At 40.6% G+C, this 26,083-nt stretch overlaps 1 protein-coding gene and 1 long non-coding RNA gene across 7 annotated transcripts in view; one reads left to right on the top strand and one right to left on the bottom strand.

Moving 5' to 3' along the window:
- LOC111835111 (NLR family CARD domain-containing protein 3-like) overlaps window positions 1-16,567 on the bottom strand; it is a 36,927-nt gene extending 20,360 nt beyond the window's left edge. For 3 of the 6 annotated variants that reach the window (XM_072711761.1, XM_072711764.1, XM_072711765.1), the window contains exons 1-7: window positions 16,350-16,567; window positions 9,123-9,207; window positions 8,867-8,932; window positions 8,019-8,274; window positions 7,818-7,859; window positions 5,856-7,620; window positions 3,425-3,598 (exon numbers count right to left, since the gene is read on the bottom strand). In XM_072711761.1, coding sequence (XP_072567862.1) covers window positions 3,425-3,598; window positions 5,856-7,620; window positions 7,818-7,859; window positions 8,019-8,274; window positions 8,867-8,881 — 2,252 coding nt within the window. In that variant the 5' untranslated portion in view covers window positions 8,882-8,932; window positions 9,123-9,207; window positions 16,350-16,567. Of the gene's footprint in view, window positions 1-1,056; window positions 2,038-3,424; window positions 3,599-5,855; window positions 7,621-7,817; window positions 7,860-7,978; window positions 8,275-8,866; window positions 8,933-9,122; window positions 9,208-16,349 lie in introns of those variants that run through there. The other 3 variants (XM_072711766.1, XM_072711763.1, XM_072711762.1) reach the window with 3 other exon arrangements.
- On the top strand, window positions 11,615-14,927 carry LOC111835112 (uncharacterized). The gene is made up of 5 exons (XR_011991644.1): window positions 11,615-11,688; window positions 12,264-12,467; window positions 12,785-12,942; window positions 13,438-13,530; window positions 14,137-14,927. It is a non-coding gene; the product is annotated as an uncharacterized lncRNA (long non-coding RNA).
- Window positions 16,568-26,083: the final 9,516 nt, after the last annotated feature.

Here is a 26,083-nt window from a genome sequence, read left to right as displayed (position 1 = left end):
CTGAGATGTTGATAGATGGAATTGCCGAAGCAGTAATGGCCGGTTTCTGTGCGGGGGTAGATGGGAGAGCAGGGGAGCCTGTATTAACCCTTAGGAGTCGGCGGACCCGCCGGCGGGGACACGCATTTTTTTCTGGTAACCGTGAAAAGAACTTAAAATGCGTCGTCATGTTTGATCATACACGTAAGTGTAGTACATCATTTTAATCTGTAAATTGTCTACTTTTATTCATGTATACTCACAATATCCACGAAATATTGTGCTTTTGTAAAATAAAGAAAATAAACAGGGTGCGCTTTCAGCTGTCTCAGTCTCCGCGAAAATCTTTTTGAAACATGTCACTAAAATGAACTGAAACTCCGCGAATACTGCACAGACAGACATGAGAAATATATCTATAGAAAGCTTAAAGTGTCTACTTTTAAATACAGCAATTTAAATTAAAAATAAATATTTTCAGTTTATGTAATTCATGTGAAACCAAGGAGAGGCACAGAATTTCTGTCGCACTTCATTATCTGCTAATGACCCGAGGCAGGGCACGCCCACAGCCATTCACACGGAAAACAGTCCGGGCAGCATGCGTATAAGGCCACGCCCCCCGGCTTAAAAACACATACAGTCTAATGGTGCGTTCGTTTTTCTCTCGGATCTCGGAAATTCTGAGTTGAGTGACATTATGGTGCGTTCGACTATTTCTCTCCAAGTCGGAACTCGGATGAAAACGTTACGAAACGTCAAGAAAAACGTCGCTTCCCGTCGGAAACAAGCCTCTTTTATGACGTTGAAGTCGGACAAGATTTGCCCCAAGAGCCTGTCAGCCAATCAAAAAAAAGAAAGGGTGTACACAATAGCCAATCAGAAAATAGTACTATTGTATCTGGGTAAAATAAAACACAACAACCAATGAAAAGGCATCCTGTGGAATGTCACTCTTGCCTGTCTTCAAAACTTGACAGCCCTGGGGTAAGTTATTAAGTCTTATATAACTCTTATTTTGATAATATTAAACTAATATTAGTAAATATTTTCCTCACTTCAGCTAGCTTTTGTCACCTTATGTGAAACATTGGGTTTCAATGCCATTTACATAGGTTAGTGTAGCATGTAGATAACTCTGCTAACATGCTGCCTTATGTAGCAAACATGTTGTTTCCTGGTGGCTAAGATAATGCCTTATGGAGTTTACAGATGTTTGTAAATGTTCTAATGTATTTCACCTCGTTTTGGATAGCTTTAGATTATGGTTGCTAATATATATTTGGCTCCGTTTTGATTAGCCTATAATACTGCTATCGGTAATGTTATTTAGCACAAACATTTCGGGTGTAAACATTTTTTTATTTATTTGTTTGTAGGAATGTGTCTGCATCACCCTTGCCTTCACCAGCACCTCACATCGGGACATGCATGCTAAATAAACCACAAACCAAGAAATATGTTTCTGTCCTCAAATTATTTTCTTGTAGCACTTTCCTCTGTCCCATACTTGACTGAAAGGGGTAATTATACAGCTCATTATGCAGGTCTTTGTCTTCTCTGGTGTGAACTACAGCATTATTCATGAGCATTCCCACCTCCTCGCATATGGCCTTTCTAAACAAAAAGTGTCTTAGAAAATTTAAATGAATGTATTGTTTTCTGTAAATGAGTGAGTGAGATGATTGTCACATCATTTTGAAGTAAAACCTCTACACTACAAGATACAGGTCACAAAAGTCTTGTACACAAATGTCATGAATGTGTTTTGTGGTCTAATTTCAGTGACTTATTTTTTTGTTGTTTTCAATAATCACGCATAACTGTTTTTTTCTCCAATATAAGGACTTGTACATACATACTGCTCATATATTATTGTAACCCAGTTTCTGCTGAATACAATGTTATCAGACTTTAGACATTTATATGTTTATAAGTAACTGAAAAATGCACAAATGTCAGGACATGTCAGAATCTCTTCAGGGCTCCAAAACACCTTCAGACTCCTAAGGGTTAAAGCTGAAGTTGATGGTGGTGTGACACGAGGGGACATCATATCTGTTAAAGAAGGTGTTGAGATCGTTAGCACGTTCCACATCACCCTCAATAGCTTGGCCACTCATCTTGTAGCCAGTAATGCTCCTCATGCCTCTCCACACCTCTCTCATGTTGTTATTCTTCATCCTTTGTTCCAGTTTTTTGCGATAAGACTCTTTCCCCTCCCTAATTTTGACAGCCAACATTTTTTGAGCCTTCTTCGCTGCTTCCTTATCACCTGACCTAAAAGCCCTTTTTTTCTCATTTAAGGAAGCTTTAATATCCTTGGTGACCCAGGGTTTATTGTTGGTGAAACAGCGAATATTTCTCATAGGTACACAGGTCTCCACACAGAAATTTATATACTCTGTAATGCAGTCTGTCATACCATCAATGTCCTCTTTATATGGTTCACAGAGAACTTCCCAGTTTGTAGCCTCAAAGCAATCCTTAGAACATTAGTGGCTCCTTCTGACCACCTTCTCACATATCTCACTGTAGCAGGCTGCCTCTGAACCAGGGGTTTGTATATTGGCTGGAGATAAACTAGGTTATGATCTGATTTCCCCAGAGGGGGCAGGGCTGTAGCACTGTAAGGACTTTTAACATTAGCATACAGAAAGTCAAGTGTCCTATCCCCCCTGGTATGGCAATCCACATACTGCATGATAGTGGGGAGAGTCTTTTTCAGGGATGCGTGGTTGAAATTGCCGGAGATCAGGATAAAGGCATCTGGGTGCCGGGTCTGGAGTTTGACGGTGACTGAGTGGATGACATCACACGCTGCGGCTGTGTTCGCGGACGGAGTAATGTACATAGCAGTTATTATAACATGAGAGAATTCTCTGGGTAAATAATATGGGCGAAGTCCGACAGCCAACAATTCAATATCCGGACTACAAACGCGCTCCTTAACAGTCGCATGACCGGGGTTACACCACACGTCGTTGATGTAAACAGCCAGCCCCCCTCCTTTCCTCTTACCACTCTCACTCTTCGTCCTGTCACTCCTTATCACGCTGAAGCCACCCAGTGTAATATTATAATCCGGCACATCACTATGTAGCCAAGTCTCTGTAAAACACATCAGACTGCTCTCACAGAGCAAATGTGATTTAGGTTTCTCTGTTATGAAACTGTGAAAAGTCCAGCTGATACATTCACTTTAGTATAAAGTATAACAATATTAAATCAGTATGACAATACTAAAAGAAAACATGTGCATCATGTCCTCTTTTCTGAAAAATATAAAGAACTGGAAAGTAAAAATTGTAAATTGGTACCTACTTAGTGGGAATGAAATGGTGTGAGTGCAGCGGTTCAATTGTCTGACTTTCATTGCAGCCACAGAAACACTTTATAATATTAACATACCAGTTTAGTATTTGTACCGTCAAACTGGACTGACCTCAGTATCTCCAGCTTACAGTGTGAATCCCCCAGTCCAGCAGAGAGCAGCTTCACTCCTGAATCCTGCAGCTCATTGTTGCTTAGGTCCAGCTCTCTCAGGGGTGAGGAGTTTGATCTTAAAGCTGAAGCCAACGCATCACAGCATTTCTCTGTGAGATTACAGCTGTTCAGGCTGGAAAAAGAAAATATGTTAAGACACAGACACATATATAATATACATTGTTAATAGTACTGACAGCAACATTAAAACAAGCGAGCAGCACAGGCCACTGGTGGACTCAGAGGGGGAATGGGGGGGGCAGTCGCCACCCTAGTGAACGCATGGCTGAAAAAACGTCACTAAATTTCCCTATGTAATGGTGAGAATGCCACTATTAGCTGCTCATCGCACGATTTAGCACCATCTAGGGTGCCCCCTTCATGGGAGATGGTGCCTTGCAGAGGAAGAACATGCGATGAAGTGTATTAATGAGAGCCCTTCTAGTGGAGAGAATGTGATGCAGTGCCCTATAAGGTGCCCGTACAATGGTCTAAACTTGTGGTGGGCAGTCCAGAAAGGTCTGCTGGGTATGTGGGTTTTCACTGCAACTCACTAATCGGATTATTAATTAGAGCACTGATAGACTGAAGAGTCCTCACGCCTGGGTTTGAACAGCTGACCTAACAGACCTGACAGACTGCTGGTTCGAGATTCGGCAGAATAGTCACGTCTGTGAGCCCATGAGCAAGGCGCTTAAACCTCCAGTTCCAGGGATGCTGGACGCCAGCCGACCCAGTGCTGTGACCCCTAAGCTTGTTCTCCCTGTAAATGTGTCTGTCTCTCATGGAGAGTGAGAAGACAAACATACCAATATACCTGTACTTGTGCAAATAAAGGATCATTTCACTTATAAGCCCTCCAGATAAAGAGCCTTCTTTGTTTCTATAGCAGGTTAGGATGTGTTTTTTACTACCTCACTACCTTCAGTCATTATAAAGTCTGGGTTCTGAATATCAAAAAACAAATCTAGCCAAGTTATCAATCCATGAGAAGGAAGAAATTGTATGTTTGATATACACTCACCTAAAGGATTATTAGGAACACCATACTAATACGGTGTTTGACCCCCTTTCGCCTTCAGAACTGCCTTAATTCTACGTGGCATCGATTCAACAAGGTGCTGAAAGCATTCTTTGGAAATGTTGGCCCATATTGATAGGATAGCATCTTGCAGTTGATGGAGATTTGTGGGATGCACATCCAGGGCACGAAGCTCCCGTTCCACCACATCCCAAAGATGCTCTACTGGATTGAGATCTGGTGACTGTGGGGGCCATTTTAGTACAGTGAACTCATTGTCATGTTCAAGAAAACAATTTGAAATGATTCGAGCTTTGTGACATGGTGCATTATCCTGCTGGAAGTAGCCATCAGAGGATGGGTACATGGTGGTCATAAAGGGATGGACATGGTCAGAAACAATGCTCAGGTAGGCCGTGGCATTTAAACGATGCCCAATTGGCACTAAGGGGCCTAAAGTGTGCCAAGAAAACATCCCCCACACCATTACACCACCACCACCAGCCTGCACAGTGGTAACAAGGCACGATGGATCCATGTTCTCATTCTGTTTACGCCAAATTCTGACTCTACCATTTGAATGTCTCAACAGAAATCGAGACTCATCAGACCAGGCAACATTTTTCCAGTCTTCAACTGTCCAATTTTGGTGAGCTCGTGCAAATTGTAGCCTCTTTTTCCTATTTGTAGTAGAGATGAGCGGTACCCGGTGGGGTCTTCTGCTGTTGTAGCCCATCCGCCTCAAGGTTGTGCGTGTTGTGGCTTCACAAATGCTTTGCTGCATACCTCGGTTGTAACGAGTGGTTATTTCAGTCAAAGTTGCTCTTCTATCAGCTTGAATCAGTCGGCCCATTCTCCTCTGACCTCTAGCATCAACAAGGCATTTTCGCCCACAGGACTGCCGCATGCTGGATGTTTTTCCCTTTGCACACCATTCTTTGTAAACCCTAGAAATGGTTGTGCGTGAAAATCCCAGTAACTGAGCAGATTGTGAAATACTCAGACCGGCCCGTCTGGCACCAACAACCATGCCACGCTCAAAATTGCTTAAATCACCTTTCTTTCCCATTCTGACATTCAGTTTGGAGTTCAGGAGATTGTCTTGACCAGGACCACACCCCTAAATGCATTGAAGCAATTGCCATGTGATTGGTTGATTAGATAATTGCATTAATGAGAAATTAAGAACATAAGAACATATGTTCTTATGTTCTTATGAAGCAATTGCCATGTGATTGGTTGATTAGATAATTGCATTAATGAGAAATTGAACAGGTGTTCCTAATAATCCTTTAGGTGAGTGTATTTCAAACAATATTAATAATTTACTGCCAGATAAGACATGTTTTTACATCCTCACATCACTTACAGAGCTGTCTTGGATGTCTTTACCACAGGCAGCAGCCTCCAGTGCTCATTATCTGATCTGAAGAATTTCTTCAGATCAAACACATCCAGATCCTCTTCTGACATCAGTAACACAAAGGCCAGAGCTGAATACTGTGCAGGTGAGAGATCTTCTGCTGAAAGTCTTCCTGAATTCAGGTATCTTTGTCCCTCCTCTACTAGAGAATTGTCACCTAGTTCATTCAGACAGTGGAACAGGTTGATGGTCCTTTCTGGAGATAAATTCTCCTTTATTTTCCCCTTGATGTATTGGGCTGTTTTCCCAATGTTATGTGAGCTGAGTCTTGTCTGTCCCAGTAGCCTTTCTAACAGTGTCTTACTGGAGTCTGTTGAGAGGCCCAGGAGGAAGCGGAGGTAGAGGTCCAAATGTCCATTCTTGCTGTTTAATGCCTGTTTCACTGCAGTCTTCAGTAGGCTAGCTGATGATTTTGATAGAACCACATATAAAGCGGCAAGATACTCCTGGATGCTCAGATGCACAAAGCAGTACACCTTCTCCCGATACAACCCATATTCCTTTTTAAAGACTTCTGTGCACACTCCAGAGTAAACTGAAGTTTCTCTGACATCAAGGTCACTCTGTTCCAGATCTTTCTCATAAAATATGAGATTGCCTTTCTCAAGGTTATGAAAAGCTAGTTTACCGAGTTTTATAAGGAAGCATTTAATGATCTTGGTTTCATTTTTTTTCATCCATCCATCCTTCAGTTTTCTGTACCAGCTTCGCCTATTCTGGGTCGCAGAGGTCTGGAGCCTATACTTGTCATTTTTTAAACTTGCCTGAAAGATCAGGAAGTGTGTGTACATTTCAGTCAGAGTCCTTGGAATTTCTCCACTGTCAGTCTCACAAAAAAGACTTTCAAGAACAGTGGCTGAAATCCAACAGAACACAGGTATGTGGCACATGATGAAGAGGCTCCTTGATGATTTCACATGTGTTATAATCCTGCTGGCTAGGCTCTCATCACTGAATCTCCTCCTGAAATACTCCTCCTTCTGGGCATCACTGAACCCTCGTATCTCTGTCACCTGGTGGATGCACTCAGGAGGTATCTGATTGGTTGCTGCTGGTCTGGAGGTTATCCAGAAGAGAGCAGATGGAAGCAGATTCCCCATAATGAGGTTAGTCAACAGCACATCCAGTGATGTTTTCTTCATTACATCAAACCAGCTCACATTGTTCTGAAAATCTAGAGAAAGGCAACACTCATCCAGACCATCAAAGATGAACAAGATCTTGCACCTAAACAGCTCAGTGGATTGAAATAACTTTAGTTCTGGGTCAAAGTGGTGAAGAAGTTCAATCAGACTGAATTCACCCTTAAGCAAATTCAGATTCCGGAAAGGAAGAGCAAATATGAAGTGAATGTCCTGGTTTGCTTTTCCTTCTGCCCAGTCTAGAATAAATTTATGCACAGAGACTGTTTTCCCGATACCTGCAACCCCTTTAGTGAGTACAGTTCTGATAGGTGTCTCAAGCCCACATAAAGGTTTAAATATATCATTGCACTTGACTGTAGTATCTTCTGTTCGCCTTTTCTTGGGTGCTGTTTCAATCTGTCTCACTTCATGTTCATCATTGACTCCTCCAGGTCCACCTTTAGTTATGTAGAGTTCTGTGTAAATCTCTTTGAGAAGTGTTGACTCCCCTTCCTTAGCTTTCCCTTCAGTTACAAACTCAAATTTATTCTTCAGGTTACATTTTATTCTGTCCAGCATAAGTTCCCCTGAAGAAATATGGGAGGAAAATGCACAATTTCTCAAGAAGATCCTGACCAGTATGAGAAGAAGAAAATAAACACACACACACACACACAAAAACACACGTTTTTCACTATTTCACTGTGATGAATGATACTTTAAGTTTCACATCATACACATTTATTTCTGAAACACCACATACATAATAGCATAAATATCTTACTTTTCTCCAATATGTCACCCAGCTCACTTCGTACTCGGTTACCTGAAATTAGAAACAATTTCAAAATCATTTCTATCTTCAACATCAGTCTGTAACAAACTGTTCATCATTTCCCATATAATGCTGTATAATATATGTATGTAAGAGGTTAAAAAGATTACATTTTATATGAAAAACAAGAAATGTTAAAAACTTGATTACACAGTCTCTTAGCAAGGTCATTCAGGGTCATTTTCTTCAGGATTTCTATTGTGACTTCAAGAGCACCAACTTCCATGTAGTAACTTATCATCGTGTCGGCAAGGTCTGTTTTATCCAAGTCCTTCACCTGACCCTTGGGAAGGGGCTTTAACTCTTTATACTTTGTGTGACTCAGTTTCCATTTAAACTTCTTCAGCTGTTCACCATCGAGCTCCTCCAGATACTCCAGCAAGAGGTTGGGGAGCGAGGTCTGGGTCTGCAGAATGTCAGAGATGAGTCCATGAGATCTCACAGAGCTGTTTATGGTCACTCACACACATGCACTGAACTTTCCCATAACAGAATTCAGTTTCCCTGCTCACAGTCTCATGTGGCTGCTGAAGACACCTGCTATGATTTTTCTTTACTATAGGAGACACACGTGTGTTTATTTCTGCATTATTATTTAACCTTTTTTAACCAGGTTAGTCTCACTGATTTAAAAAATCTCTTTTACAAAAGAGACCTGTCCAATATAAAGAGTTTAAATTTAAGATCCAATGGAGCACATTAAAACAATAGGGCCAAAATCAAAACAGACTACAAACATCATGTTAAGATAGCATCAAATATTATTATACATATTTTAGATTAAATTATTCTGTTACAGCCCATCTGTAACATTTGGTGTAGGGCGGTACGGTACGGAAGTAGCCGTGTGGAAGAGCACTGCGGAGAGGGAGCTTATTGTCTGCTATGTTCAGCAATCTTTAGCTGAAAATATTTACTCAACTTGTGCTTTCATGCCTTTCAGTGTCTGGTGTTTATGGACAAAATATACAACAAATGCCGAAATGCTGTAGCCAAACCTCTTGGTGAGCCATTGCTTAGATGTTTATGGCTGTAAATAAACCAGGTCCTGTGTATCAGTCTGACTGTAATAAAAACCAAAGTTAATGTTAGCTTTACATTCAAAAGTCAGTTTAGCAGCTGTAATATTTTACAACCACAGCAAACTGGACAGTTTACATTGCATGTTTCTTCACTATTCGATGGGTACTTTGTAAAAGAAACTATATGCTTTTCAATCAATGTGTTCAGTGCTTGAAGTGGGTCAGTACTCACAAGTATGCAACACCAGCACCTCTTTATTTTTCTCTTTAGAGTACCGGCACCACACAATATCTGCTGAGAGTACTGGCACCTGAGACTGAATAACAATAGAATAAAATAGAAGCTTTATTGTCATTGTATATAAAATATACAACAAAACTAGACATGTTGCTCCTGTTCAATGCAATAAAGAATCAGAAAAACACAGTCAAACAAATAAATACTTCTCTGTGTTTGCATATGTAAGAAACAGCCAACCGAAGGAGGCAAGTAGCAAAAATCAATACTTTGGAAGAATAAGATGAATTGAAAAGGATTAGTATTATTAAACTGGTTTCTGTAATCACTAAAGACAAATATTGCACACAGATTATTTTTTGTTGTTGTTCAATGATCTTTTGGCCCAAGGGAAGACACTGTCCTTGAGTCTGGTGGTGCGTGTTTTGATGGACCTGTAGCACCTACCAGAGGGCAGCAGGTCAAACAAGTGGTGTCTCTGAGGATATTTTGGGCTCTGGAGAGGCAGAGGGATCTGGAAATGGCTTCCAGGTGTCACGCACGTACAAGGTATGGACCGGGGAAGCAGAGGCAGGAATTGGGGAACACAGGGTTTAATCAAAAGGTAGAGACAAGCAGGGCAACAGAACAGGCAACAAACTCAAAATGACGTTGATGACCGGACTGGGGAAACCTACTCAAACGCAGACGTAAATACATCAGACTAATTCACAATGAGAAACAGCTGGTAACATGGGAATTCCACACAAGGTAGCGAGAGGGGCGTGGCACACAGGAGGATCGGACATGCAGGACATGAGACCAGGGATGACAGAGAGCAGCTGATGGTTTTTTGGGCAGAGTTCCTAACCCTCTAGAGGACTGTCCTCTCTGCAGATGAGCCCCCGGCATACCACAGTGTAATGTAGAACACCAGGATGCATCTGATGGCAGATCAATCAAAGGCCACAAGCAGCTTCTGATCCAGCTTGTTTTTCCTGAGTACTCTGAGAAAATGGAGTCGCTGTTGTGCCTTCTTAGCAAGTGTCAAGGTGCTGGCAGACTAGGAGAACTTCTCAGAGATGTCTATCCTCAGGAATTTGATGCAATGGTCCCTTTCCACAGAGACTTCATTGATGTAAAGTGGGGAATGATCACCTCTGTGCTTTCTGAGGTCAATGACGACTTCCTTTGTTTTTGTGGTATTTAGCACCAGGTTGTTTGTTGAACTCCACCCTGTCAGTTTCTGAACCTCATCTCTGTAGGCTGACTCATCACATCCTGAGATGATCACGATAACCATGTTGTTGTCCATGAATTTGATTATGTTATTTGTGGGATGGGTGGGAGTGCAGTCACAGGTATACAGGGCATAGAGTAGTGTGCTTGGCACACAGCCTTGTGGAGAGCCAGTGCTAAGTGTGAAGGAGGAGGAGAAATAGGAGCCACATTTAAGGGACTGGGGCCAGTGTGTGAGAAAGCTTTTTACCCAGGCACAGGTTGTGGGGGGGTTAGATCTAGCAGTTTTCTTGCATACAGTAGCTTCCGGGGTGATCAAGGTGGGTCAGCACGGTATGGAGCGCTATGTTGATGGCATCATCAGTGGGCTGGTTTGATCTGTAGACAAATTGGTGGGGATTGAAGGAAGGAGGGAGGCTGGTCTTGATGTGATGTGCAACCAGCCCCTCAACGTACTTCATCACCACTGAGGTGAGAGCGATTAGCCTGTAATCATTGAGGCAGGATACGTCAGGCTTTTTTGGACAGGGATGATAGTGGATGACCTCAAACAGGGAGGGATGGTTGGTTGTGATAAGGAGAGATCTTGGTGAGGATGCCAGAGAGCTGGGAAAGACATGCTTTGAGTATTTTGTCTGATCCTCTGTCAGGACCAGTAGCTTTCCTCCGGTTGACTTGACTGAGTGCTCATCTCACTTAATGTTCCTGCAGAGTGAGTGTATGAGTGCTGGAGGCTGGGGGGGCAGTGTGACTGTGTCTGACCTGTGTGGCTCAAAGTGAGCAAAGTAGCTGTTTAGCTCCTCTGCTCATGGGGCGTCTGCATGAACAGTAGCGGTGTTGTTGCCCGTGAAGTTTGTGATCTGCATATTTCAGTCCACTTTACAGTACACAGGACAACAGATTAGAGGTGTTTTTTTCATACACTGTACTCTTACTCTTGGTTTGGTAGCTGATTGAGTTATAATAATCGTATAATAGAAATTATCAAGTAGTTTGTGTTTATTGGTTGACGTACAGTATGAGTTACTGTAATAAATTGAAATGTAACCCATTTTAGGAAAATAAACCAAAAAAAAAAAATAATAATATTGTCTCAATTAATAAAAAAAAAAGATAAAATAACAATAAAGTAGTAAATTACGGTGAAGTACTGTACATCATCAGAATTTATTTAAAAAGCTCAGGCATGCGCAGAGAACTGCTCAACTATACTTGGCGCGTTTTACGGCAGTTATTTTGTGGACATGCCATAACAAGTTTAGGTGCAGCCGGACGTCATCTCAGCAGTTGTGCTCGCTGTTGTCATCATACCAGTGACTGTGGTACTTGGCACACTAATTCGGTGAGTACCTTTCTTTTAATCCTTTTTCACATTGTTTTACTTTTGTTAATGAGCGCCAGTCTGTTGTGCTTGCACGGGAGAGAACTTGTGCTAAACTCTGCCACAGCCTTTGTCCATTATCACAGAAAGTCAGTTGCTTTTCCTTTTTTGCTTTTGCTTCTTGTCCATTGACACCATTCCTTAATTTGGGATGAGAACAGGAAAGTGTTAAACTAACCCACAATCGCGTTGTGAATGAAACAGTGCATTTATATATTTGTCTTAATGTATATGTTTGTAGAGTTGCGTGGAGCGAATGTAACGTGCAGAACATTAGGTGATTTAGTAGCTGGCTTGCAATAATTTTCTCAGTTGTCTAGTCAAGAAGGGGAAAAAAAATTCAATCTTTAATGTTAGCTGCGCTGGATCCCTGATAACCTGCATTTGAAAGTCGCACGCATTCAGCGTCCACTGTCGACGTCATGCTAAGTAGCGCATGTTGAACATGACCTGCTTTAGGGACATGATTTTCAAACATTGTGGCAAACCGCTTTGTTATCTAATTTAATCATACTCCTTTATGTAATTATTTTTAGTACAGTTTGTACTAAAGGCCATGATGAAAAAAGCCTTGAAGATGACAGAAATATGCTCGTAGAGGAGATGAAGAAACAACATCAAATGGGTCTCATCTCAAAATTAATGGATCGAACATTTCCATTGCGCAAGAGATAGTGAGAAACAAGGCTGCTGTCCATGACATGGCTGAACGTTGGCCAGCACTTTTCATGGAGAGACAGGTAAGCTACTATTAAACTGAAAAGATCCTGAAAAGTTAAATTTTAAGGATAGATTTTACAGGGCTTTGAAGCAAAAAAATAATCTCAGAAGTTTATCAAATTGTTAATATTTTATTGCCCTGAATACGTTTCAAATCAGTGTTTAATTCCAGTTTGTATGAAGTCAATGCATCAGCCTTTTTTAAGTAGTATTTGAATATGAAAGAAATTTATCTTTTTTTGTCTTGTAAGCTTTTAATGTATTGTGAGTACAATTGTTATGAATGTAATTGATTACTTAAGACTGTCTTATCCTTCTTCCCCTTTCTCTTTTTCAGGTATTGCTGAGTTTAACAGAATTGCCAGTAAGAATCTTGAAGGAGATTTCTTTGAGGCTCTGGACCAATAAACACCAAGCTTCATCCAACTGTTCAGTTGCAAAAAAGGAACTGTTGGAAAGAAACTGACAGAACTAAAGCAGCAAATTGACTTGATGGTGAGTGACTTATAACTCTTTTTCATCATTGTTGTTCCTATGTTGTTACTTCAAAGGTGTACCATGAAAAGTTACCCCCCTATCTGATTAAGATCATGTCATCAATCTCTTTTAAACCATATTGTGAGGCATTGCATCAGACAAGGATGGGGAAAAAATGACCAGATTCTCAAAAAATTTCCAAAAATGTTTATACACTAGCATGGGGTGACTAATGTATAAAAACTATGTTAAAGGTTTTTACATCAAACAATATAGTCAACAGTATAGTCATTGTGTGCTGCAAACAACAATATTTGTTTTTTTTTTTGGAAGAATTAGGTGTCAAGTAGGCTAAAACACCATCAATATAATCAGTCCTGATTCACAGTTTTCTTGGTTTTACATTTCAAATTTGCCTCACTTTTAGTTGAAACACAGATAATATAATTTTCTATCTCAGCCTGTGCATATTTTTCAGAAATTGTTTCTTAGAGTAGTTTTCTGTATCAACAGACACCAGATGTGACTGCACAGTGTACATTTGTCCTCAAAGGCCTCCGCATTGTACTAGGCGATGACTCTAGTGACTTCTACGTGTCATGCTTCGTAAGTTCTCTACTTGTCTACTAAACTTTGCATTTGTCCAAAACTAACAGTAGTAAAATATTAATTTTCCTAAATGCATTAAATGCATTACTTTTAACTTGCAACAATTACATATGCCCTGTATGATGTACAACTACCAACATTATACCTGGACAAAGAGGGTAAAATAAATAATTAAGGTACTTGGCATGCAACTAAAACAACTTAAACTTTTATTACACCGGTATTACACTGTGTCAGCCCAGCTTTCATTGTTAAAGCACTGAGATAACTACTTTTGTTGTACCATAGGTTCAGTAGTCACTTCCAGTGAGAGCAGAAATGGTAAAACAACGGTCTGGTTGAAACTAGTGTCTTTAGTTCTGGGTGTCCAAGTGTATACTAGATGGTTCTGGAGTAAATTGCCTCAGATTACACACTCAGAAAGCAATATTTGAGAAAACTATGAGGGGTCAGTATTGCCTCCATACCATTATGTTGAGATGGTTGATCACCAGAGTATCTTGGAACTAATAGAATTATTAACTGATCAATATTTGAAGGTCTAACAGGAAACACAACACACTATTATAATGTTCTAAAATGTTTAAAAATGCTTATCCATAGGACACCACAAAAGAAGAAGCCTTGGCCTCTCTGACAGTTGGTGTCTTGACTGTTATGAGTGAAGATGGCCCAAGTTCTCTGCTCATATCCACAGCCATTGTTCTTGAGGGAGGTATTGCCATGGATAATATCAAGAACTTTCCTCAGGCAGTTTTCCTGTTGTTTGGGCTGACGTATGCGTTACACTTGAACTATCCAAAATGCATGGCAAACACTCTGAAATTCATCCAAATGGTCATGCTGGGTCTGCAAGGCAAAAGCCTCCCACCAAAACTGTTAACACTTAAGAACAGTCTGTTGGTAAACTAGCCGAAGACTTTGTTCTGCAAGTTGCACTTTTCTCTAATAAATGTTCTGTGAGAAACCAGAAGAGGCTGACTGCCTGTTTCTATATACCATTCAAAAGGTTTTATTTTTGTGAAAAAATGTACTTGCATTTTATAAGTAAATAGTTTATTTTTTCTGAAATGATGACTGTTTTGAGAAGATGGCATGAAACTTAACCATAATAAGGATACATCTCGTTAAAGCATTTCAGGTCTACATTGTGGTATTATGATTTCCTTAGAATTTTGTTTATTTTACTTGCAGTACTTGCAGTACCTGATTACTCATACCTTAAGTCTGCAATATATGTTTTAAGCACTTCAGCACTGGTTTTAAATAAATGTCTGGAGGTGCCTCATGTTCATATTTGATGTCAGAATGGGAAAACCTGTGCAGCTAGTTATTTAAACGTTTTGAAACTCGATTTTGCATTTCTAAAATAAATATCAGCTGAAATAACTCAATGTGTGTTGTTAAGACATTGTTTTAAATTGTGATTTAATGTGAATATTGGTAAATGAAGTAGTACTATAGCTGGTACAGTAGAATTGTGGCAAAATTAATGAATAGGGCTATGAAAATTTTGAATTAAATTATTTGCTTAAGTTAGGTCAACTGAGTTTTATCCTGTACACTGAAAATGAAAATAAGTTTACACAAAGCATTTTCTTTAATTTAAATATACTGGATAGCTTTAAGTTCTTTTAATTACATTATGTAATTACAGCATACTTAGATTTATTAAGTTCTGCTAACTTAAATATTACAAGTTAATTGTACTTATTTTATTTTATTACAAGTTTTAAAAACCTTTTTTTTTTTGAGGCAACGAGTTTGCATACTTTTTTTAAGTAAAGCCAACTTATTAGGTTTTACAGTGTAGTGCTGAATAAGAAGGGGAGTACCGGCACATAGTACTGAATTACAAGGGGTCGGTTTGGTCTAATAGATCACTGCACTGCAAAAAAAATATTTCCTCCTTCAAAATCAAAAATTTGTAAGTAAAAATAGTACTTTTGAATAACCCATTGATGATGGGCTGTGTGAAATGGTGTTGAATTGGTCTAAATCCTATTTGACTAATGCTGCGTGTTATTGTTCTTCTGCACATGTGTGTCATTTCAGGACTGTGACCAGTTCACACTGGAATCTGATACTGGCCACATTTTAAAATCAGGCTAACAAAAAAATCAGATCTGAGCAGAAAATCCAAATTGAGCACCTGGGATTGCTGTGTTGTCACCTGCATTGAGAAAACGTGCTTTATATTTTTATTTCAAGTTCTTTATACTCATAACATCAGTTTGAAACAAGTCATATTTTGAAAGCATTCAGGAAGCTCATTTTTGTAAGTTTAACCTGTGGATTTTTTTTTACAGTGTATAAGTGAAGCTTGAGGCTTTTTTTATGTTGTATTAGGGAAATTCAAAACATATTATGCAAAATATTAGTTTTATTTTAGAGGTCAATTACTCTTAAAATAAATTCATAAGTTTCTGTTTTGTACTTTGTGCTGAGGCTGGTCAGACAGGTCCTGCAAGTTGTACAGGAGCAGGAAGTATGTGTAACACATACATCACACAGAAAACAAGCCTTGTGTTTATTACTATTATCACATTGGTCTATTCAGTAACTAATATAACAAAGTACTCTTTAAGTAAGAATTGCTGCACAAAACAGCTTACAGAGAAACACTGAGATACCCACGCAAAGAGATAGCAACATTCTTATGTGGCTGATTATAGTGATTTAAAATTATTAATTCACAAGAGTACATTACTTTTACTTGGACGTTAAGCATGTCACACTTCGAATCCTGTAATTAAATATCATAAACTTCTACAAAAGTAAGTAAAATCATTTTGTTAAAATATTTTCCGTCTTACCTTGAGATCTGAACAGGAAGGCAAACAAAACCCAGTGATACTGGCTTTGGAGAGATAAATCGCTAGTTCTAACGATGTTACAACAAATTTTTTTGTAGTTATGAGGCAGGATAGAACACATGAAAGTGGGAAAGGAGGGTGGAATACCTCCCTCCACCTCCCCCCCAGACCTGTCTGGGCAGGCTGTGCGGAGACGGCAGCAAGCTGCCACTGCTCTTATTCTGCAACCCCAGCCTGCCCCTCTACTCCCTGCATCAGTCCCACATGCTCCTTTACCTGCCCCATCGACACCTCGACTACCAATAGCTCCCCGGTGACACCACAACAACCCATAGCCCCCCAAGACACAACGACCAGCCATAGCCCCCCACTGACACCTCGACCAGCCATAGCTGGATAGTTTTGCTGAAGTAAGGTGTATATAACACTTTGTTTCCGAATAAAAAGCTAAGAAAGTTATTTTTGCAGTTATTTTCAGAGCTATGGCTGGAGCTGGATTCGGACCCACAAGCTTTTGGTCTGGAGCCCAGTGTTTCAGCCCTAGGCAGACATCTCAAGGGGAAACGGCACTAGGGTATGTGGGGCCCATAACCCCTGCCTCTTTGACAAGTCAGCCTCCGAGCGACAAAGCTGACCATCCATGGTGAATTTCAGGGGCCCTCATGGCAAGTGGGGCCGTGCTGGGGCCCCTATGGGGGCCATGCTAACCTTCTCAATATCATTACATTTTTAGTATATGTGCTGCCATAGCAAGCAAAATGCTTCTATTTTTACATGACAGATGTACAAACAACATGTAGCCACAAAGTTACAATAATGTTCCTCAGAGTCCGTTTCTGTACCTTAAAAGATACATTTACCTACAGTTAACCCTCTGGGGTTGAGTGCATCATCGGCGACGCAGCGTACTTTTCGTGTATATTTCAGTTTATGTCTCGCTGAAATCTTAATGTAGAATCATGAAAAAAGCTGGTTAAATGCGTAATCTGTCTTCTTTTCAAAATGTCCATTGTCGAAGTATTAAAGTTTTTAAAATTAAAAAGTAAATCATGTCATCTTAGTTTGTTTTACCTGGATCGGGGGCATGTAGTACCGCTATTCACATTGTAAATAGCCGCATTAGCCCATATTCAAATCGCATTCGCATGGTAATTTGATTAACAGCGCAACCAGCGCGATCATGAAACATCCCCATCAGCGCCATAAAAGGGGGGTAGGGACGTGGCCAGGTGACAATGGCTCATTCATACACATGAAAGTTGCTACATATTCAATGAAAGGAGCCAGAACTTACATGAATTAGCTTTTTCTTATTTATTTATCTAACTGAATGTTGCAACTACACCATTTAGTCATCTTCATGTAGCCAAGACTTTGCTGATCAGATATCTGGGATCAAAACAAACTGCCAGCATTGCTTACTATGTACTTTTATAATGTTTCTGGATTTCTGCAAGTGTTCCAAACTGCATTTTGCAATGTCTATACTTTGATGTCAAATTACAAACTTAACATAAATCTGACATATTTACAATATACATTAAAATAAAAATGAGTGTAATGGCAAAACAAATATATAAGAAATAATTTGCCATAAATTAAGGTTATGATTTTTAAAGAAATGTGTGACCATGTCCCAGTCAGTGTACAGTGTGTATTATAACAAAAATATATACTCATGTATTTGTATTGTGCTAGTTGTTGTGATGTAAATAGACTTAAGACACAGATGTCATAACAGCAGGTGAGGTATAGTTCCTTGACATTTCACAGTGTGTTATTATGAACAGTTAAAAAGCTGTGGTGGTATGTTCTGATTTAGGAGTTTAATGACCTGAGCTGGGTGGTATGATGGCACAGTGGTTAGCGTTGCTACCTCACAGCAAGGTTCGATCCCAGGATCAGGTGCAGGTCCTTTCTTTTTGGAGTTTACACACTCTCCCCATGTTCATGTTCTGGATTGCTCCCATGGTCCAAAAGGTGTGCAGGGCAGGTTGATTGGTAAGTCTAAATTGGCCCTGTGTGTGCCCTCTGCAGTGTGTTGGTGACTGCCCAGGGTAGGTTCCTGCCTCTGCCCCTTGTTCCTGGGATAGGCTCTGGTGACCTCAGTTGAGATTAAGTGGTTACAATGATGGATGGATGGCCTTAGCCTAGAAGCACTTCCCGAGTCTCTCTGTTTTTTCCATAATACTTCTGAAGCATTTTTCTGATTTAAGCAGGTCAAACAGGCGGTTACTGGGGTGAGACAGGTCTTTGACGATCCTGGCTATTATTGCATCTCCTGATGTAAATGTCCTACAGAGACTGTCAATCTGATCTGATGTAGGGTTCTGGCAGCCGGATTACTCTCTGTAGACCTTTAATATCTGATGTGATGAGGTGATGTTCTCAGTCAAGACACTTTCCACAGTGCCAGAGTAAAAAGTCCTTAGCATCACAGGAGAGAACCGAAACTTCCTCAGGTGTCTCAGGTGGTAGAGATGCTGCCTTGGCTTTTTGGACAGGATTTTTGTATGTATGCCCAGATATTTGAAGCAGGTCACCCTCTCCACTGCAGTCCCATACATGTTGACAGTAATGTAGAATCTCTGCTTGTGGATCTTTAAACGCATATGAGGACCACAGACTGAGCCAGAGACTCGTTGAAGATGGAGGTGCAGACTCCAGTCAGCTGGTCAGTGCAGCACAGCAGGCACCCAGAGATGCCATACAGATCTAGCACTTTCCCGGTGTTGATCCACTGTGGTGCCCTGTGCACGTCACGCTCTGCAATGGTGATGATTTCACCGTACTCCATTAGCAGGTTATAGCTGTCACTAGCTGTGTGGCTAGTGTAACTATGTAAGTCTCCCTCTGCCTGCCTAGGTGGGCTCTAGTACCTATTAAATCACTACTAGTCAAGTCTACTTACTCTGTCCAAGATTCGTACAGGAGGACTGCAGTAGTGAACACTGATTATTGCATTACGCCAACCCACAATAACACAAACACCAATCAGGATTTATAAAAGGGAATCTTGTATTGTTGATTATGGCTCCAGGTCAAAATATGTATGTATATGTGTACATTTCTCACGGTATATTGGGTACTGTTAAAAAAAATAAATAAATAAATAAAATCCCTTAACAGTTCTGAGGTAATATGAACTCCAATTCAGATCACAGTTCACTTCAGACCATATAGAACAGACACAGTATGATATGAGATATCAATGTAAACCATTAATAGGGTAACCACAGTATGGCATGGAATAGCAATATAAATCGCTAACACATTAGAACACATTAGAACACGTTGGATCCAACAACCCCCCAAAGGGGAGTATATCAGTCTTTAAGGTTCTGCGATCTTAGGAAAAAAAAATGGGTGTGTGATGAGTTGAATCAAATATGATTTGTGTGTGTGTATGGGAAAAGAGCTGAGTCAAAACAGCAGAAAGAAAAAAACCATTATGGGGAAATGTTCCGCGTTCTGATTTAAAAAAAAATAAAATAAAAAAAATGCATTTCACAGTATTCCAATCCTACCACTCCCTTGTTGGGAATCTATCAGTCCATGGAAGTCAGAGGATAGCGTAGCAGGTGCAGTGGAATCCTCGATGATGCACGGGCCTCGAGAAGGGGGGAAAAACCAGCCAGGGTATCTTCAAATAAAAGACAGAATTTCCCAAGAAAATCTGCAGGAAAACCCTCTTAGTGTCCGTGTATGAGGCTGTGTAGTGATGTTCGGTGTGTAATCTAAAGTTAACGTCTCCTCGCTTTTCTTTTCCGGGGTGAATTGAGCATGGGGGGGAAAAAAAATGAAAAAAAAATTCTTCTCTCCCGGGAAAGTACTTAGGGAGTGTCTGCAAATAACCCACCGCTACTAATGCGTTTAGGGAGTATCCACTCTGGGTGAATGAACGAAAATCAAGGTGTAAGTATAATAGAATAAGAATTCATTTGAGATGCAGTAATTCCATAGGGGTTACACTAGCATTAGCACAATTAGCCTCAAAACAAGCATAGAATGCATTAAGTTTCCGCAGTGGATTTACTTTTAAAATGCGTGATTGTGTGCAGTCTGTGCCACATTTCGCAGCGGCAGAGCTCCCCTCACCCAGCACTTCTCACCCGCTGCGGCAGAACCCCCCTCACTCTGCACTCCTTACCCACCGCAGCTGAGACCCCCTCACTCGCCATGGCAGAGCCCCCCTCACTCTGCAGACAATGATATTACAGATGTACTTTCTGCTGCTGTGTTACACTTGGCCTAACTTCTACATCTTTCTGAGCAGCTGCCTGTTGGGCCAAGGCACCGGGACTGCACAGTGGCCTCACGTAAGCCAGATGGCCAGGAGATTGATGTAGTGAGGCTGAACTGCTGGGCTGCCATCCTGCATAACTACAGCATCATCAGACAGCTGGTCCAATGCAGTCTGTACACTATCTGTTTACTAAATGTGTTGAGCCAACATTTGGGATCACGTGATAGAAACTGGTTTTTAACGCTCCAGTGTGTTTCCTGAAACATTTTTAGTTAACCCTCTGGGGTCTGAGGCTTCTTTTCCACTTTCGGGGTAGTCTGACATGCCTTGACATTTCAAAATATTTCACCTATCTAAAAAAACATTTATCCCAAAGTGTTACATTTGCTTTTATTCAGCACAAACTCAGCACCAATAATCTGAGACCTCTTAGAATGTTATTATTCTATTTTTTGTTAAAATCAACTTTAAACATGTACTTTTCAAAAAACTATTTTCAGACATGCTGAGAAATTGTAAAAAATCACATTATAGACATTTCTAGGTAAGACTTTTGAGCTCTGAAGCTTATAGACACAGGGGTTGGCTACACATAGGTGAAAGTGACATTCTGAAATTTTATGTGGTTTGATTACTAAAGTGTTAGCACTTTAGAGTGACACTCTTTTTCTCAAAGCCAGTGGTCTTCACAATGCATATTGATGAGATAGGTGTCCTCACACCTGTAGTAGTTTGCATACTGTCAATGGCCCATCAGTCTGGAATGTCACTGCACCCCACACCCATCACTTTGGAAAGGCAGTTTGAAACGCAAGAAAAGTAGCAACAATAAAATCCCTTTCACAGTTTAAAAGTGGGATGTGGTTTTCATTCCACAGGTAGATGGAATGAAAAATGAAAAACTGTGACTATATAAATATAGAAAGCGATAAATATGATGCAGTGACTATTATTAATGCTCTGGGGACGAGGGCATCATCGACCGCGTATCTTTCTTGTGTATTTCAGTTTATATCTCGCTGAAATCATTATGTATAATCATGAAAAAAACACTGACTAAATCCGTTATCTGTCTTTTTTTCAAAACTTCCATTGTCGGAAGTATTAAAGTTTTTAAAATTAGGTTAAATAGGCAAAAATGCAAATCGTGTCACCTTTCTTTGTTTTACTTGTATCGGGAGCGTGTAGGACCGCTCTCAGCTGAAGATCGCTATTCACGTTCTAAATACGCTGCGTTTGAATCGGCAACCACGTGATTGCAGGCACACAGGCTTAGCCCACTGAGCCATGAACACAGGTATGAGCTTCGCTGCTGAAAGTGGCAACACTGGCGCAAAGCTTCAGCGGCAGAGACGTATCCGTGTGCTATATTGTAGCCGATCAGTGTAAACACTACCCAGACACGTGCTCTTGTTTATTTCGGTCACAATGGGCGTATTCACATATTTCTTCACCCAATACTATCTGTCGGATTATCATGTTATTATCATGCGAATAGCACGATTTGCAAGTGGGTGGGCGATCAGAGCCGCTTCAAGACGCAGACGCTTAAGGCCCAATCCCAATTCTACCCCTTACCCCTACACTTTCCCCTACCCCTCCGTTTGGCGCGTTCAGGGGTAGGGGTGTCTCAATTCTCTTTTGATTGGAGGGGTAAGGGGAAGGGCTAGATAGCCCTCGAAATTAAAATTTTTCGGGACCTCACTTCAAACGAAGGGCTAAGAGAAATTTACAACATGGCTGCCCACTCAAGCAAGCAGACCCATAAATGTAAGTAATTTTTGCCATTAATAAGGATTTTTCTGACATTTTTTCATTACATGTATATTACCATCAATCTTGTGTTTGTGTTTACGGTGATGTTCTGTAAAGAAACGTTTGAAAAAAAATCGCTAAAGTTTGCTTGCGGATAGCACTGATTGCATAATATTAGGAAATATATTTTTATGTCATATAACGTTACCCGGTAACTGACTGCATGTGGTAACGCATTGTTTTGTTTTGCTTACGGCCATATGTGTACATGTAAATGAACGGTGCTTACACTATTCGTACTTATTGCAACATGACAACAAAATTATATTCTGTATAGGGACAGCTGAGGAAACCCGAAGGCTCATACGTTTTCGAGGTGAAAACGAACATCTGTTTTGGCGCAAAAAAACTTTGGGAGTGAGTAATCTTTACATGCTATGATGCTTTTTTTCTGTTCCATTGGATGCATGCACTTTATTGCTGTTTACATGTTATAGGACATTCATAAAAGATCTGGGGTTGGAGGGAATGGTGACAGGCCAACAGGCATCCAAGAAGTGGGAAAATTTAAAGAAGAAATATAAGGTAAGCAACGTGGTGTTATGACAATTATAGCATTTTAATTCTTTGTAGTCATTTCACTGCTTGTTTTACATTATTCTTGTGTACACACACACACACTAATGTAAAACATGCACTGAAATAAGAGGAAATATTATAAATATAAATAATGTGCTTGTGTCTTTTTAGGATTTAAGAACACCGAAAACAGGCTCAGGAACAGATGCTGGACAGGTAACAGCTGCTACATGGCAATATTTTGAAGATATGCATGAGGTGTTGGGTGCCAGGCCTTCTGTGGACCCTCCTGTGGTGGTTGCATCACTCACTGATGAGGATCCAACCGCAATCCTCATGGTAATACAGTTTTTTTGTATGGTCAGTAATTGATTGTTGTAGTTTTGCAAAAGAAATGTATCGCAAATGATGTATAACCATATTGCCCATTTCTGCACTAAAGTACTTGATTTGTTCTTCTAGGACATTGTTGAACCCAGTACTGCTACTGCAACCAGTACTATAGAAACCTCACCTTTGCCGAGTACATCTGGAGCCAGCACAGCATCTCCCACAGCCATAGCAAGCCCCTCAACTCCTTCCCCGAGGAAAAGAAAAAAGAAAACTAATCCAATTGTGGACTTCTTAGTTGCGGAGTCCCTTAATGACCAGAAACGCCATGAAGAGAGTGAGGCCAAGACTGAGAGGTTCCTCAATCTTTTTGAAAAAATGGTTGACAAAATGTAGTTGTTTTATATTTTTCGATTTTACACCAATTTCTTCGAGTTCTGAAAGCTGCACTACTGTTTACAAGTACAACAATTCTAGGCATTTGTTGTTTGTAATTTAAATACTTTAAAAATGCCATTTTTTATTTTATGCCGTTTTATATTTTATTTTCTTAACATGTTTATATACATTTAAGTGCAATATCGTTATTTAAAGCAATTTAAAGGGCATTTACCTACCTATTTATATTAAAGTTGTGTATATTTGAGGCAATAAAAAGCAACATTGTTTTACTTTAAAAAAGTGTGTCTGGCATCATTAATGATACAAATGCTAAGTGCCATAAAGAAATACACAATTCGCCATGTAATATGAAAACATTTTTATTATACATAACATAAATGGATAAAAGGCATGAAAAGCAAATCCACTAATCCTATGAAACAGTTATTAGTGTAGCAACATGTGTATCTATATATGTAGTATATACTGTATGCATATACACTCACCTAAAGGATTATTAGGAACATCATACTAATAAGGTGTTTGACCCCCTTTCGCCTTCAGAACTGCCTTAATTCTACGTGGCATTGATTCAACAAGGTGCTGAAAGCATTCTTTAGAAATGTTGGCCCATATTGATAGGATAGCATCTTGCAGTTGATGGAGATTTGTGGGATGCACATCCAGGGCACGAAGCTCCCATTCCACCACATCCCAAAGATGCTCTATTGGGTTGAGATCTGGTGACTGTGGGGGCCATTTTAGTACAGTGAACTCATTGTCATGTTCAAGAAACCAATTTGAAATGATTCGAGCTTTGTGACATGGTGCATTATCCTGCTGGAAGTAGCCATCAGAGGATGGGTACATGGTGGTCATAAAGGGATGGACATGGTCAGAAACAATGCTCAGGTAGGCCGTGGCATTTAAACGATGCCCAATTGGCACTAAGGGGCCTAAAGTGTGCCAAGAAAACATCCCCCACACCATTACACCACCACCACCAGCCTGCACAATGGTAACAAGGCATGATGGATCCATATTCTCATTCCGTTTACGCCAAATTCTGACTCTACCATTTGAATGTCTCAACAGAAATCGATACTCATCAGACCATTTTTCCAGTCTTCAACTGTCCAATATTGGTGAGCTCGTGCAAATTGTAGCCTCTTTTTCCTATTTGTAGTGGAGATGAGTGGTACCCGGTGGGGTCTTCTGCTGTTGTAGCCCATCCGCCTCAAGGTTGTGCATGTTGTGGCTTCACAAATGCTTTGCTGCATACCTCGGTTGTAACGAGTGGTTATTTCAGTCAGAGTTGCTCTTCTATCAGCTTGAATCAGTCGGCCCATTCTCCTCTGACCTCTAGCATCAACAAGGCATTTTCGCCCACAGGACTGCCGCATACTGGATGTTTTTCCCTTTGCACACCATTCTTTGTAAACCCTAGAAATGGTTGTGCGTGAAAATCCCAGTAACTGAGCAGATTGTGAAATACTCAGACCGGCCCGTCTGGCACCAACAACCATGCCACGCTCAAAATTGCTTAAATCACCTTTATTTCCCATTCTGACATTCAGTTTGGAGTTCAGGAGATTGTCTTGACCAGGACCACACCCCTAAATGCATTGAAGCAACTGCCATGTGATTGGTTGATTAGATAATTGCATTAATGAGAAATTGAACAGGTGTTCCTAATAATCCTTTAGGTGAGTGTACATTGGAGACTGATATGTTAGCATGACCGAGATCCCGTCAACAGGTATGTGTTACAGTTTTTGCCTCTAGTTCAGAAGTACTTCATTGATTTGGATTATTATTTATTATGTTTATTGTACTTGAAAGTAAGCATAGACATTATTTTGTTTCACAGGACCAATAAGATGATCCGGTGCTGAATATTCCCTCTGCTGTGGTAGCCCCTGCTGAGCCTGTTCCAAGTTCTGAAGAAGAATCATATCAGGGGTATGGAACTTGTCACGGCCCGCTCCGTCCGCTCCCGATGTGTGCCACGCCCACCTCGTTACCTTGTGTTCAGCCCTAATTGTGATCGCCTGTGTCCTGTTAAGTCTAGCTTGTCTTGTGTATTTAGTCCTCATCTGAGTCAGTCTTCCCGAGACTTGTCATTGTATTGTCTGTCGATGTCCGTACCTGTCAGTCCGTTCGTGCAATTAAACCCAGTTTCCCTGACTTCCTGGCTCCGATCGCCTATTTCCCTGCTCGCCCGAGTCCGAACGTGACAGAATGACAAGTCTCCGTGAAAGCACAAAGCAGCAGACCAAGCACGTTCGGCTCGGTCTGCTGCAGGATTTTGTGTATTGGCGAACCCAGCCCGAGGTCCTGGAGGACCCTACAGCCCTGGAGCTGGCTCACCAGGGGGCGGACCTCCTAACAGAGGATCGCCCACCCGGACAACAATACCCGCTTACAAGAGCCCGGAAATGCC

This window comes from Paramormyrops kingsleyae, chromosome 5 (genome assembly GCF_048594095.1).
Source record: "Paramormyrops kingsleyae isolate MSU_618 chromosome 5, PKINGS_0.4, whole genome shotgun sequence".
NCBI classification, from domain to species: Eukaryota; Metazoa; Chordata; class Actinopteri; order Osteoglossiformes; family Mormyridae; genus Paramormyrops; species Paramormyrops kingsleyae.
The sequence above is the reverse complement of the archived record's forward strand: the minus strand, read 5'-3'. Positions and strand labels throughout refer to the sequence as shown.